Here is a 15,977-nt window from a genome sequence, read left to right as displayed (position 1 = left end):
ATCTCTGCCTTGGCCTTCCTGACTGCCCCCCTACATCCCCGAGCAACTGCAGTATAGTCATCCCTGGTGATGTCCCCTCTTTTCCACTGGGTGTACGCCTCCCTTTTAGCTAGGAGACATTTCCGGATGCTTTTGGTGAGCCATGGGGGCTTGTGTGCCCTCCTGCTCCCTTTGATCCTTGTTGGGATTACCTCCCTTTGGGCTTGGAGGATCGTCTCCTTAAGGAGTGACCACTCTCCTTGGACACCTGGCTCCCCTCCCCTCTGGGACCTCAGTGCTTCCCTGACTATTCTCCTTAGCTCGGTGAAGTTTGCCCTCCTGAAATCTAGGGTTGCTGCCTTGCTGCAGGCCTTTGCCACCTTGCGCTGGATGGTGAATTCCAGCAGGGTATCAAACTCGTGGGCCAGATGAACTGAGGATGTGCTGCAGGAGTGGGAGAGGGACTGGAAGGGCTGCACCTTCGGGGAGCAGCTCCTTGCCACTGAGAAAAGGCACCTTGCTCTCCTCAAGAGGTTGGTGGAGGCCCAGGAGTGGCAGGTAGCCATGGTGGCCGGGGCAGTGGAGTCCTCGGATGAGGACTCCTGGGTGCTAGATACCATTATGGACATGGTGTTCACTTTCATGTCATCTGCCCCCAGCCCTGGCCCCAGCTCCTGCCTGAAAGGAGAAGGTCTCATGGTTCCTGCAGTGTCCAGTGACCCCCTGCCCCGGAGGAGAAGGTCTAGTGGTTCTTGCAGTGGCCAGTACCCCACAGCCAGGCCCCTCACCTGGCCTGCGCACCACTCGCCTGCCATGTGGCTCCTGAGCAGGAGATAGCCGCTGCTGGGCCGTTTCCATCTGCTGGCCCCAGCCCTATGACGGAGGAGCGAGAGCAGGCTGGACAGTAGGGGTGTGTGAAACGGGCCGTATTCAATTCGGATTCGACCCGAATCAGGAACAGTGATTCAATTTTTTGATTCGGATCACTGTCCCCAATTCAAGTTGGCCAAATCTGAAGATTCGATACTTATTCAGAGAATCAGTGATTTGGCCATAGACACAGCTTTAAATGTTTTTTCTACATACCTCGAGGTACCAGGCACGGCTTGTGAACACTGCGATGGTGGGGCAGATGGATCTTCCCGCAGGAGTGCAGAGGGGCCCCCCACATGCTCGGCGGCAAACCTGGAAGTGGACCAGAAGTATTTCCAGTCCACTTCTGGGTCTGCTGCTGCTGCCAAGTGCACCTGCTTGGCAATTGACTATGGAGGGACCCTGGGTTCCCCCCAGCCCCATTTGGCACCAGTCACCGAGCCGGGGGGGACCCCCAGCGCACTCCCCGGCAGACCCAGAAGTGGACTGGAAGTGTTTCTGGTCCACTTCCGGGTCTGCTGCTGAGCGCGCTGAGGAGCCCCCTGTGCTCCAGTAGGATGCTCATCCGCCCCAGCATCGCAGCATTCACAAGCTGCCTGAGGTATGTAGAAAAAACATGTACAGCTGTGTCTCTGTCTGAATCGCTAAATCTTTCTGAATCAATTTGGAGAGATTAAAGGGTCTCCTGTTTCTATTTGGGTTTGGAGATTTGGCCACCGAATCGAGCCGAATCGCCGCCAGATTGAATCAAGGACCGACACTTCACGCAGCCCTACTAGGTAGTGCCTGCCTGAGTCCCTAGCCAAGCCCCCAATCCACTGGCCTCGCCATATTGTCCACACCCACGGTGGTGCCACCAGAGGACAGGGTGCCAGGTGCCTCTGCCCAGGCTCTGTGCTGTAGGTGCCTTCAGCCCACTGTTCCCCTCTGACACTATCAACCACACTCTGTAAATAGTTGCATAGAGAGGAGGGTGTTTTATGGGTGGTGGGCATTGACGTTTGGCAGGGGCTGCTGTTGAGAAGGGAGGGTGGGAGGCATTGTGCTGTGGTGAAGGGAAATAACTGGACAGCTGGTTGGAAACTGTCCAGAGCGCACATGGCCTTGGGATATGCAGTGGGCCTGGGGGCTGTGGGAAGCTGCCCAAGTGCCCTACTACAGAGGGTGGGGGAGGAGGTGGTTCGCAATTGCCTCATGGACACAGTGCCCTGTCTGCTGCTTCTGGGGTGGATGGCAGGGAGTGTCCATGGCGCACTAGTCACAGGCTCCCAGAACAAAGTGAGCTGGTCCCCCTGCGAGCCTCATGCCAAGCTGAGCCTGCACCCCTAGAAACCCCTGCCAAACTGAAATCATTCCCCTGGACACCAACCCATACCAGTCTGAGCCTGCCCCACTTGGAGACCATTGCCAGCCTGTCCTGCCCAGGAGTCCTCTGGCACCCTGGGAGCTGCAGCTGAAGTCTGCAGCTCCCCCTGGCTGCTGCAAGGGGGAAGAGTATGGCAGGAGCAGGCCTGGATCTGCTTACTCCTGTAAGGAGCAAAACTGCTCCCTACAGAGTGCACGTGTAAACACATTCCCAGGGCTCGCTTATTGTGTAGTAACTTACTGCACAGTAAGCCTACATCACATTAATAACACATGTAGATGCAGCCAGAGGGAAGTTTCCACCTATGTGTTAGACTGAGAGGCACTTTTAAGGCAGGTTATGACAGCAAAAAGGTTGCAAAGGGATAAGTTAATACCTGTGAGATCACTCATTCTCAAACCCTGACATCATGATGTCATAGGAAAATAGGTACTGGTATTCTACACTTAGTGATGTTTACAGCTTTGTGTTGTCCACTATTTCATATTAAATGTTATTCTGCATGTATGACATTTCCTTTTACTTGATCAACATTTAAATAAGCAATGAGGAAATGCAACTCATTTTTGATGCTGAGATGATTTTATTTGGAAATTAGTCATTTCCAGATACTGTGTGTTTCCATTTATGTTTCCTGTCCTTGTTGTCCATTTGTAAGTTGAAAAGTAGGATCCGAGCGGTCACAGTTCTCAACATGGATGTGAGAGGTGATACCAGGGAACACTTGCTGCATTGGCAGCATTCTTCCAATACGCTGCCCCTTCCTGACGTAGCCACTGTAGGTGTCAGGCCGGATACACAGCAGTTTCACACAGAAGCCTGCAATACAGTGGACCCCCCCCACACAGAAAGGGATATTAGACTTATCAGTTCCATGGCTGAGTCTACCCTGAAGTCTTCAATAAATTATCCTAAGCGCTCATGCTAGTGGTGGCAATGTAAGTATAGTCAAGTCTGTAGCTTCAAGAATTAGAGGTGGTTTGGCCTGCAGAAGGGGGACTGATCTAGTTGGGGATGATCCTGCTTTGGGCTGGGAGTTGGACTAGATGACCTCCTGAGGTCCCTCCCAACCCTCATTTTCTGTGCTTCTATCAATAGAGATACTTTTGGTAGAAGACCTGATTTCTGCATAGTGCAGTGTCCTCTTCTGACATTTTGAGATTTGGCTTTTCTCAAATTGGTCCTATTTTTGTTCTGTTTATCAAGCTGGGTGGAGCGTTGTAGAGGAAAAAGACGGTGTTGCAAATCTTACTGTTGAAGACTTTCTAACCTGTTCTTTTCTTAGGAGTGAGTAGTCGTATTTGGGTTCAAATACAGGAACAAAAACTGTTCCATGTGCAACACATGCTTTGGGGTAGCATAACCACAGCATAACCAAGTAGTTATGCTATTCTTGCCTGAGTTTTGTTAAGTGTTTACTGCTTCTGTAGCTGCACAACCAGTTAAGAATGATGGACAAAATTATTTATGAGCCAACACTTGAAAGGTTCAATAAGGTTGCTTACCGCCTCCCTCAATTTGGATTCCATTGTCAATGGCATTACCATTGCTGAATGGTCTGATTGGACCAGAAAGTTGACCACTAAAAGGAGCATAGACTGTAAATCCATCATGGCATATGACATCCACGCCTGCATGTCTTCCTTTACCATTTTTTCTGAAAATATATACACATGAAAGTAATGAGAGAGTGCAGAGAAAAGTTTTCCTCAGCAAACGAGACTATTCCCATAGAATATATGGGTCACCTAAAAGAGCATAGCAGGGCTACTACTCTGTGTATCAAAATTAGTAAAGGGTGCAATGATGTTTGTAGTTTCTGCAGTTTTACACATTGTAAAACTCTATCAACTCATAATGAGCTGGCCAATGGATTTCATTTTCTATGAAATTTAAAACAAAAAACTTTTAATGAAACTTTCTAAAGTCGAATTAATAAAAAAGACCCCAAACAAACAAAACCCCACAATAGACTCCCAAATGGAAGTGTTTTGACTGAGAAAGGTGGGCAGTTTTCACCTTTTTTGGGGGTTTATTAAAACACAGTTCAAGAGGAAAAAATAAATGTTCTCAAAGTGGGAGGAGGAGAAAGTGGGGCGAAGCCATTTTCCATCAAAAAGGAAAAGCAGTTTGGATGGAAATTTCTGGACTGGTTCTACTGTCAACATCTCCATGCAGTTTCTTAATGATATCAGATTGCCCATTCACATCTGAGACATAAAGCAATTGAATGCAGAACTTAAATCCCTTGTCGGTCAGCGCAGCCCCCCAAAAGTCCACAGAGCTATGTTCATCTACCCCAGAGGAGGATCTGGCCCATGGCTTGGTCAACTCAAGCGTTGGGAAGTGAGATGCACAGACCATCTCCTGTTTATTTGCCAGCTGGTCCTGTCCTACTTCAGGGACACTAGCATCAGAGATCCTGAACTGAAATCCTTCAATTGGTCTCGGCACAGTGCAAAGGGGTGGGTGTCCTGACCCTATGACTGTCTTCACTGGAGGTGGCACCTTTTAAACCTCGGTTTAACAGAGACAGCAAAGGAGGGGATGGGCCTTGAAGAAAATACTATTTCTCATGATGATGAACAAAGGAAGCTGACTGAAGTGTTGGAAAGGCATTGCCCCTGTTCAGGCTTTGTGAATGCTTCTGCAGTTAAATAAATGCTTTGCAAGAGTGTTTTAATTCAGGATGATTTTGCCTCGAACAGGGGCTTGAACTAGATGACCTCCCAAGGTCCCTTCCAGCCCTGCTTTCCTGTGTGGTGCTGCCCATTCTGACACAATTTGCAAGTCTTAAATCCTTTTAAAATAGCATTTACCTTGCAAATTTATTTCTATGTAAATATTGCTTTAGGGGGACACCGCTGAATAGCCGGAACCCCCTGATTTCAGAGTATGTTACCTTGGAGCACCAAAATATCCACAGCCATAGCTATCACAGCCTCTTATTTTGTTTGAAGGATTATTCTGACACACAGCAGCCCATCCAAACTGTGGCGGCGGCGGCGGCAGCGGCGACGGCGGCAACGGCGGCGACGGCGGCACTGTTTAAAAAAGAATAATAATGAATTTTCTATCCTGTCTCAAGAGAATGTCAATTGTTTTATCTTTCAGCAAATATTGGAGTTGAGAGAAGAAAATACTGGGGTTCATTAGTGATCTGTGTTACATGTCACCTTCCAGGGCGCGTGGCTAATATGAGTCCCACACAATGAATAGACCTTTCGTTTTCTTCCTTTATTTGAAGCAGAAAGAAATGAATATTTATGTTCATATATAATGAAGCACTATTTTATTCTGTCTGTTGGGCGGCATTTCTTTTCAGGAGGATGCACACTTAAGATGACAGTTTTACCGATATTTGGTTGGTTTTATAGACGAACGGTTTACCACAGACTCTGCAAGGATAGCCTTCCTTGACCCGCACTTTAATCTCTTTGTGGAAGGACTCTGTGTAGCGCCCCGCACGACGACAGCCTGTTCCCTGAATGGGGCTCCTGCATTTGCTCCCCCAAAGGCTCAGCTGTTTGTAAGTAGCCGTGGTACCACTCAGCCTTCGGTGAGAGCTAATTGATGGAGGAAGTGAGGGCGCTATCTAGTTCTGATGTTGGAGAATATGCGCTGAAGGGGTGGCAGAAGGCAGTGGATATTCCAGTAAGGAAAAGGCAGAGGGAGCATCCAAGGAGAGCAAATACTCCTCTGTAAGCCCTAAGCTGAGATGATTGTAATATGGTGTGTATGAAAAAACTCATTTTCCTTCCCTCAAATGATGCATTTGCCTGGGCTATTTCTGAGAGGAAAACCCAGCTTGCCTGTGGAGGCCGGGATGGTTTAATTTAGAAGGGGGTATGTTCATATTTACCTGGTCTAAGGTTAGGAGTGGGATCCGAGTAGTCACAGTTCTCAACATGGATGTGAGAGATGATACCAGGAAACTCCTGTTGCATGTTCAGCATTCTTCCAATAACGTCTCCCCTCCGAACCCTGCCGGCTTTGATGTGGACAGCAATGCGGACAGGCAGCAGTCTCACACAGAAGCCTATAAAGGAATGAGATTAGGAAGAAAAAAGCAACATGAAACTGTTGTCTCAATAGCTGTATCCACCCAGGCAGTATCTATTCAGGATATTATCCTGACTGCTAGAGCTAGCCGTACTTAAAGCGTGCCTGCACTTAAACACGTAGTCAAGTCAGCAGTAATCAAGCCATTGAGGTTATTGGACCTATGGGAGGGGCCCAAACATGCTTTTCAAAGCAAAATGAAATGCAGCCTATTGCAAGTGTCCTCTTCTGACACTTTATTTTGACTATTATTTTTTTTCCAATTGAGTCGTAACTGTTGTTTTATCAAGCGGGTTGGAGAGCTGTAGAGGAAAAGGACTGCATTGCCAGTCCTGTTGTTGGAGCGTGTTGCCCTGTTCTGTTGTACATCTGTTCAGATACAGAAACAGTTCAAAGTCCAACATAAGCATTGGCCTAGTTAACCAAACACTGACACACTTTCAGCTGGACTTTCAGCTTTCTTAACCATTTGCTTTTTCCATAGCCCTCTAAGCGGTTTAGAATGATAGGTGATGTTCGTTTTTGACCAGTGCTTGAAAGGTTGGATAATGTTGCTTACCTCCCCCACGAATTTCAACTCCTTCATGCGTGCTGCCATGAATATAGATGTTCACTTTGGTAATAACCCCATCGAAAGGAGCCATAATTTGCGATCCATCATGGCAGATGACATCCACTCCACGATGTCCTCCTTTGCTGTCCTTTCTGAAAAAGTGGAAGTAATGAAGCAAAGCTAGGGTTGCTATTTTTAGCTTGTTAGAGTTTGAAATGTCTAGTACGGCAATTGAAATGGAACAGCTGGCTACTTTAAATCCACTTCTAGTGACTGTAAACCTCCATCTGTTCTTTTGAACTGGTAAAAACTGGATGCTGTTTCCTACCAAATTCGCATTTTTTGAAAATCTTGCTATAGAATTTTTCAGGCTTTTGGAAAGATCCCACCCCCAAACTACTAATTTTCAGACTGAAACAGTATATTTTGTTCCAGGTGAAATTGGTGATTCTGGACCAGTACTATGATCCTAGATGGAAATATCTGGACCAGTTCTACTGTTAGTGTCTCCAAGTAGATTTTAGATGCTAGCAGACTGTCCCCTCGTACCTGAGAGGGACGGTGTCAAACGGCAGACGTTTTTCCCCCATCTGTGATAGAGCTATGTGGATCTCTACCAGCTGAGAATCTGGGCCAGGAGCTGGTCACTGCCTGGGGCTTAATCGCTGGGAAAGGGGATACAGAGACCATCTCATATTTATTTACCACCTGGTCCTGTCTTGCCCCAGGACATCAGAGGTTTTGACAAGAAGTCGCCCGCTGGCCTCTGTCCAGCTCCGCAGGGTTGGGCATCTGCCCCCATAATAGACTTCATTGGAAATGCCACAGAAGCACTTGCTAGACCCTAGTGTGGCAGAAGGGATGGGCCACGAAGAGGAATACTTTCTACCAGTCTCATGAAAATGAACAGAAGAGGGAGAACTGATGTTGGAAGGATGTTGCCACTGCTCAGGCTCTGAATGAGTCTGCAGGGCTGTAATTTCAGCAGGTTTCACAAGCCTTAATTATTACTTAGAAATGGCTCATCACAGTCTTTCATCTCCATGTAAACATTTTGTTATGTAGGGGACAACAGTGAACATGATAAAAGTCCAATGCCAAACCCTCCCTGATTTCTCAGTATGTTACCTTGGAGCACCAAAGTGTCCACAGCCATACTTATCACAGCCTCTGATTTTATTTGTGGGATTCCCTTCACAAACAGGTCCCCATTGTTGTGCAGCAACTATTAAAGAATCAAGCAAAGAAAATTCAGCTGTCTTCTACAGTTGTCTACAAAGAAACGTTAAATGACTGTATGGAAAAGACTTATTCTAGATGTATTCTTCTTTCTTAATTCAATGGAAACAAGTAGAATAGGGATTTAAAAAAAAAAAAACCAATCCTGAACAGGTCTCACTATGAGAGTATCTTGTGCAATCAGTATGATTTTAAAAGGGATCATCATGCGTTACCTAAATTGTAACATCTTTGGGAAAGGGGCCATCATTTGGTAGTTTCTTCACTGCTGTGTATGATGTGGTCCTGCTCCGTATTTCAAATCTTAGGTGCTGCTAAGTATTTGTAAAGAAGCCTATGCTGCCTGCAGCATTTGGTGGGCTCTAGAATTGAAAGACGTGTGTATGTGATCTCAAAAGTCTATAGTTCCCCATCAGGTTGGCCTAATAAAAAGAAAGCTTAATTCACCCAAATAATACTCCACCAGAGGTGTAAGTTGAGATGCTCCCTGTATGAGGGCAGCTTTCTCCCTTTCCATGTTTCCTAGTATCCTTGATTCTCAGGACTATTCACCTACTCAGCTGTGAATTTGCAGCTTGAAAGTGGTATTTGTATTTTTTGCTACAAGGAAGTCATTAGGCAGAAAGCAGGGCAGGGTGGCACCTTAGGGACCACGTTGTTCAGAGAAGGGTAAGCTTTTAAGAGTGTGAGAGACATGGAAGAAGAGTAGTCACATCCCCAACTCTTTCCTAGACCAAAAGATCTTCTTTGCAGAGATGATTGCTCCATCTCTATTATCATTTCTCAGCCCCTATTCACTTGCTTTTTCACAGGTGGAGAGCCCAGGACCCCTGGAGTGAAAGCTAGTGGAGTGGATCTTACTAACAGCTGTAATGCAGTGACAGAAACATTTCCCAGGGCAGAGTGTGCTGCCTTTACCCTTGGGAGCACACACAAAAAACCCCCAGTCTGTAAGGAAGGCAGAGCTCCTGTTTGTGGTCTGGAGCTAGGTTATGCCATCCCTATTTCCAAACCTCAGCATTCAGAGGAAAGGAGCCTGGCTGTGCAGGATGACAACAACCTCATGCTGAACTCCAGTGACATGCTACCAAAATGTGTATTTTGTTACTACAGGGGAGGCTTGCTTCAATTTGAAATGAGCATTTATGCCTGAATCCTACCCAAAAAGAGTGGTCTTTTGATACTTTCATAGGATTTAGAACCCCAGTGGTGTCAGAGATGCTTATATCTAGCTAGATTAAGAATTTCTTGTCATTTGGAAACAACCCTTAGAAAGATACTTTTGCCACTGCACAAATGTTTTATCCCTCTGGTTCCCCCAGCCTCAGTTTCCATGAGTGGATAAGACTAGACAAACCAATGGCACATTCCTCTAGAAACAAAGCAAAGATAACAACTTGGTTGACCATATCCAGCTGCGTTCTTAGTCTGAGAAACTAAGCAAAGGACCTTAATTTGGCTGTAAACATGGCATTACGTTAAACCCTTTTATTGTGATAAAGCTCTGACTCCACATTTCTGGCAGAACTGATGCACATATATGTGGCTATAGTTTCTCTGATAGAAATATTTTCCATTTACCCTTCATAGGCATATGCCACTTTAAGTATTGCTGCAAAAACATTTAAATCAAATGCGCGTCTACTAAAGCAGTAATAATATGAGAGAGAAATCTTGACTTACCAATGGAAACGAGACCAGCAAGCGCAATCAGTTTGAGGGCTGACATTTTGTAGCCGTCTCACCTCTGATCTTTGACCAGGTCAAAGACACAGTGTGCTGCACCTCTTCATTATTTATACCTTCCAGCAGGGGCTAGGCCGTTCTCTTTAGCCAACCAGACTTGAGCAGGCATTTGCACCTGTAATGCTCCCAAATTAGGTAAGGGGGAACGTTAACAGAAAATATAACCGTTGATCAGTTTGGTTGCGACACCAAATAATTCGCCAGTTAGCACACAGTAACAGAAGGAAATGGGACAATTGCCCCATTGCACAGCTCTCGAGGAGTTGCAATTGCGCCATATCTTTCCCCAACATTGAGCAGGCCGGGAGAGGTGTAAAAAGGTGCATGGGAGCCCAAAGCATAGTGTCCAAGCCCTGAGGACCCAGATGTCCATTTGGGTCTTTATGGATAATCAGATTGTGCCTCTGACTCTGTTCCTTTTGTTCCTGCTCTAAGATTTCATGGACATTAGGGCTGGGAGGGACCTTTGAGATGTGTCCATTAGCACTCTTCCACTGGAGTCACAAAACATCGAGTGGGTAAATTTAGTGTTGCTTGGGGGTACTGTAAACATGCTTAGGAGCTCTGCTGCTTTCTGGAGGACATTTGTGGTGATGCCAGACCGCCAGCTGCTCACCCGCCCGCTGCTACAGGAGCTCCGGGGTGTAACCTGTGGGCAGCACTTCATAGATGGCTGAATTCTGCTGTCGGGTCGTTGCCTGTTTCCTCTCCGTCTCAGATGATGGTGTATATTTGCTCAATGCTCACGTGTAAACACGTCACAGATGTGCACTGAGTGAGTAAAGAAGGGATAGGCTACAAGTCATGAGCACTAGGGGATGGTAAAGGGGCTGAGTCCTGTCCTGTCTGGGTTACGTTACTGGTTGTTTTGCTCCGGGGGTGTAGGTCAATGGGTATTCCCTCTCAGGGGGCATACAGTTTGAGGGGTTTTATACAGCCTTTTAATGTGGCTTTTTCGGATGATTCTCTGTTCTCTTTGGCAGCCAGACTTGCAATCTAAGACAGACTTTGACCAGTTGAAATGAAAGTGTGAAGTTTTCCATTTTCCTTGCCAACAGGATGGACAAGCCCCACCACATCTTTGCCTTAAATAACACGTTATTCCCATTGTCAGCATCTTTAATGAACGCTAATGAAAAGCTTGGACTTGGGGACTATTAACAACTGCTGGAAGAGGAGTTCTTCTTGACCCAGTGTTGAGGTGCTTGGACAAATGGGGTGGAGTAGTGTGGCCAGTTAGAGGCTTATACTAGGAAAAAAATACTAAATCACACCCTACTCCATTTTCATCTTATAGCAGCATGTTGTGCTATCAAGGCAATGTTGCTGTGTAGCTCACTCTTTCTCTATACTTGGTTCATCTACACATCACCATATTACAGTTGTTCAGCCTGTCTTGCTCATTTTCTACCATAAGATGGAGATGTGGACAACAAATTCATTGCTAAAATGTTTGACATAAAACGATAGCCAGCTACTGCCACCTCCACAATGACTTTTCCAGTAGAGAAGCTAACTTCAGATAGGCAGTGTAAAAGAGATGTTGTAGCCATGATGGTCCAGAAAGTATGCAAAAGGCAAGGATTTCTTAGGATATCTTTTATTTTATCTTTTATTGGACCAGCTATATAGTTGGGGTAAAGTTAGACAAGTTTTTGAATGTTGGAGATTTTTCCTGAGGTCTCTGATTTATAGGAAACTAGGCACAGCAAGTGTTGGGATCGGGGCCATCCCTAGAGGGGGGCGAATTGGGGTGACCACCCTGGGCCCTGCACTTTGGGGGGCCCCACAGATCTGGGCAGAGCAGCTGCAGCGACACCACGCTGCCACCGGCTTCACGTCTGGCTGCTCAGCACCACCACTTCCCCACCACTGGCTTCCTCGTGTCCAGACCCGGGGCTCCGCACCCTGCTCAGGTCGTCTCTGGTTGGGATAGATGTCTGCTAAATCTTTTGTTCTCTCAAAATAGGATACTGTTAGGACTCATACACAATATAAGCTAAAGTAGAGGCATGGAGGGTAGGGAAACAAATGTTTATGAAGATGACATTTGGAAAATATTCTGATTCTGAAGTGGATGTTCAAGTGGCCTTGAGTAGAAGTCAATCTGAGCTGAAAAAATAAGCCATACTTTTTTTTATTTTGGTCTAAAATAATATCTCTTCTGGGAGAAAAGGAGCAAATCCTGAGGGTGTATGAGAAGGCAGAGCTAAGGACCAATGGCACGGAAATCCCCAGGGAGCATTCGGGTGGAGGAGAAAAGTTAAGCCGCATGGAAGTAACCGATCATAGCTGGCTAGTGCTACTCCAGTTAAGGATTCGGCTGCTGGGGGCTTCCAGACACACTTCTAAAGGAGGTTGTAGGAAGGCAAGGGATGTGCTGTATGTATCAATGTTCAGAGACTTTGAATGAGCCTGAGAGCTCTGCGATAGCTACCTGCTTGGATGGTTTCGAGACCGTTCTACAATACTGCCACGCTTACAAATGTTTTGGCATTGTATATATATATAATGTTGTAACCTGCAGGCTTGACTAACGCAGCCTCTCGCAATTTCAAGGGAAGAGAAGACTTTCTGGAGCTCTCGTAAGGTGAAAGCATGCAAGCCTCCCTTCGTGCCTGTATTCTTGCAGCCTATGAAGCACCCAATGGCAGCCTGTTTTCACCTTGCATAATTTGCCAAGAAATTCCTGGTCAGAAACAAAAAGGGCTTGTAAAGTCTGTTAAGAAATGTCACACGCACAGGTTTACATTTTACAAATTGGAAGTAAAAGTTGGAAGGCAAGCGAATGCATGCCTGGGCTCAGCAATTATCCCACTTTTCCTTGAGAGCAGATAACCGTATAATTGACTGTGGTTGAGATGTGATGGTTTGACTAGAAGAAACCTGTACAAATGGAGCAGTCTCCTTTTGAAGCTCCCTTCCAGCTCATGATCAAAAAAATTCTTTGGACCCAGAGGGACAGACTCCCAGCTTCAGCTCCCTCTGTGCAAAAATGAAGTTTACTTTCTGCCTACGGGGACTTTTTACCAGCTTTAATTTTCCCTGAGCCTGAGGAAGGGCACGTGTGCCTGAAAGCTTACAGAAAAAGATGGTTTTTTGTGTGATTTCTTAGTTGGTCTAATAAAAGGTATCGTCTCTGAAGCAAGAGTTCTAGAGGTTTGCATTTCTTTTTTGCCAAAACGTATGCACTTTTGTGGACATTTTTTTGAGAGAACATCCACAAAATCCTCCAGTGGTTCCCCCACTCCTCGCTTTCATCTTCCGGTGTAACACACAGCTCTGGTTTGACTTGGGAACACAGGCTCTTTTGGAAATGCCAGTATAGGTTGGTCTGAGGACATGGGCAGAGGTACAAGGAGGACGTAGAGAAAACAACTGAGTCTGGGGGAAAGGCTCAGCCCTCATCAGAACAGAAAGATAATATTGTTCTGTCTGCCTCAGCTGAAATGCCTGTCCCCTGCTCTCTCCTGGCCTCGCCTATAAACACTACTTCAAGCCATAAGGCATAATTTCCTTCTCCTTGAGTCATCATACATAGAAACTTGACTGTGCTCCATCTTCCTGGTAGGACTGCTTGCTTAGACCTTGTACCTCAGTTGAAGTAGATGCTGATTATCAAGTCGTCATGACCACATGAAGAGCACCTGATTTTGACTTCAGTATGCTACTAGAAATGAGTTGCCTGCTTCAGTATGCTCCTAGAAGTTAGTTTTCCTTTACCACTTTGCTTTTCATCTGAACAAAGACATCTTCCTGCATGTGGGCCAGGTCTTTTCTATTTTCTTAAGAAATAGCAATTTTCAATATTTTACCTTCATTCTTCAGAAGACAAATGCAGCTGGATGGTTTTTTGCTGCAAGAATATTTACTTCTAATAAACCCAAATGCACTTCTTCCAGAAATCTGGCCTCAAAAATATATGGGAGAAATATATGTTCTCTCAGGAAAAAAAAAAGTGTGTGTGTATATATGTATGTGTGTGTGTGTGTGTATATATATAGATAGATAGATATAGATTCATAGACGTTAGGGTCGGAAGGGACCTCCATAGATCATCGAGTCTGAGTCCCTGCATAGACAGGAAAGTGCTGGGTTCAGATGACCCCAGCCAGATGCCCATCCAACCTCCTCTTGAAGACCCCCAGGGCAGAGGAGAGCACCACCTCCCTTGGGAGCCCATTCCGGACCTTGGCCACTCTAACTGTGAAGAAGTTCCTCCTAATGTCCAGTCTAAATCTGCTCTCTGCTAGCTTGTGGCCATTATTTCTCATGACCCCCAGAGGCACCTTGGTGAGTAGAGCCTCACCTATTCCCTTCTGCACCCCCCACGATGAATTTATAGGCAGCCACAAGGTCGCCTCTCAACCTTCCCTTGCGGAGGCTGAAGAGGTCCAGGTGCCTTAGTCTCTCCTCGTAGGGCTTGGCCTGCAAGCCCTTAACCGTACGAGTGGCCCTCCTCTGGGCCCTCTCCAGGTTATCCACATCCCTCTTGAAGTGTGGCGCCCAAAACTGGACGCAGTACCCCAACTGCAGTCTGACCAGCGCCCAATAGAGGGGAAGTATTGTCTCCCTGGTTCTGTTTGTCATGCATCTGCTGATGCACGATAAAATGCAGTTAGCTTTTCTGATGACTTCATCACACCGATGACTCATGTTCATCTTGGAGTCCACTAGGACTCTGAGATCCCTTTCTACTTCCGTGCTACCAAGCAGGTCATTTCATAGGCAGTAGGTGTGCTGGACATTTTTCCTCCTCAGGTGCAGCACTTTGCATTTCTCCTGGTTAAATTGCATTCTATTGTTTTCTGCCCATTTGTCCAACCCGTCCAGGTCTGCCTGTAGTTGTTCCCTGCCCTCCAGTGTGTCCACTTCTCCCCACAGTTTTGTATCATCCCAGACTTGGACAGAGTACACTTCACTCCCTCGTCCAAGTCACTGATGAAGACATTGAAGAGTATCGGTCCAAGGACCGAGCCCTGCTGGACCCCACTACCTACTCCCAGGTCGATACCGACCCATCCACTACCACTCTCTGGGTACGACCCTCTAGCCACATGTATGTGTGTATATATATATATTTATATATGTGTGTGTGTATACATATATATGTATATCTATGTGTATATATATGTATATATATATACTTGAGCACACATTTCTGGCAGACTTAAAAGCCTCAAGAGAATTTATGCAATTTAGTCCTCTTGATTACTGTTGGAAAACAAGCCAGCAAAAGTGATCAGTCTGAGCTGGCATTTCTCAGTTCCTTGACCTGAGCTCTGGGATCAAATCCAAGTGAAAATACAGTGTACCTCTTCACTGTGCTCAGGAAATGGTTAGCCTGTTATCCTGGTCAGTCAAAATTGAATAGGAAGAACTTTGCACCCTGAATCAGCAATATTCACAGATTCTGCAAAGGGGATGTTAACAAAAAATATAACTGTTGATAGGTTTGGTTTTGAAAGAAAATAATTCACCACTTAGTACAGAACAGCAGAAGGAAATGGGACAATCACCCAAAAAATTGCACAGCTCCTGAGGAGCAATTCTTGTGTCACACCTTCCCCTGCAGCACAAGGGACAGAGAGAGGTACAGAAAATGGAGGGAAGCTAACCAAGTAGAGCTGGGATACTGAGGTTCGCATTCATGGGGACATGAGCCAAGCCTATGTACTCTCTCCTTTACTTGCTTGCTCCTGCTACCCCTCTTGATGTCTTGGGATGTGAGTATTGATTATAAGCTTTTCAAAGAAAATACAGGAGCTGCTGGGGGTAGTAGAAATTGCTCTTAAGTTGAAAGAAAGCCTGGTGCTCTCCAAGAAAAGAGGTCATTATTCCAGCCAGGGACCAGTGTTTCCCTTGCAATGGTGGAGCGGCTCTGACACGTCCCATGGTGCAGCGTGCTGGTAAGCAGGGGGGTGCCAGGTTGTGCCTTCCACTCTGCGACACCAGCCATGGGGCTTTTCTCTTCAGGATTGCATGGGCAACCCACCCCCATGTTGAAGTGCAAACAATGAAGCTGTGGGTCTCAGGCTGAACCAGGTCATAGATGCATAATTAATGCATTAAAAGGGGTTAGGCTAAGAGTCATGAGCATCACTTCATAGTTTCATAGTAGCGGGGGTCAGGAGGGACCTGAACAGATCATCTAGCCTG

The 15,977-nt window shown here is 46.1% G+C and overlaps 1 protein-coding gene across 1 annotated transcript; it reads right to left on the bottom strand.

Annotated features, from left to right (window-relative positions):
* Window positions 1-2,778: 2,778 nt before the first annotated feature.
* On the bottom strand, window positions 2,779-9,862 carry LOC109289940 (myeloid protein 1-like). The gene is made up of 7 exons (XM_019506247.1): window positions 9,756-9,862; window positions 7,962-8,058; window positions 6,840-6,985; window positions 6,081-6,257; window positions 5,121-5,262; window positions 3,724-3,875; window positions 2,779-3,037 (listed from the first exon to the last, which is right to left on the bottom strand). The coding sequence occupies exons 1-7, from the start codon at window positions 9,799-9,801 to the stop codon at window positions 2,844-2,846; spliced, it is 954 nt and encodes a 317-aa protein (XP_019361792.1). The 5' UTR covers window positions 9,802-9,862; the 3' UTR covers window positions 2,779-2,843.
* Between the last annotated feature and the right edge of the window lie 6,115 nt (window positions 9,863-15,977).

The sequence above is a fragment of the Gavialis gangeticus genome, unplaced genomic scaffold (genome assembly GCF_001723915.1).
Source record: "Gavialis gangeticus isolate Ggan-Ray unplaced genomic scaffold, GavGan_comp1, whole genome shotgun sequence".
Taxonomy (NCBI): Eukaryota; Metazoa; Chordata; order Crocodylia; family Gavialidae; genus Gavialis; species Gavialis gangeticus.
This window is presented reverse-complemented; position numbering and strand designations above follow the sequence as displayed.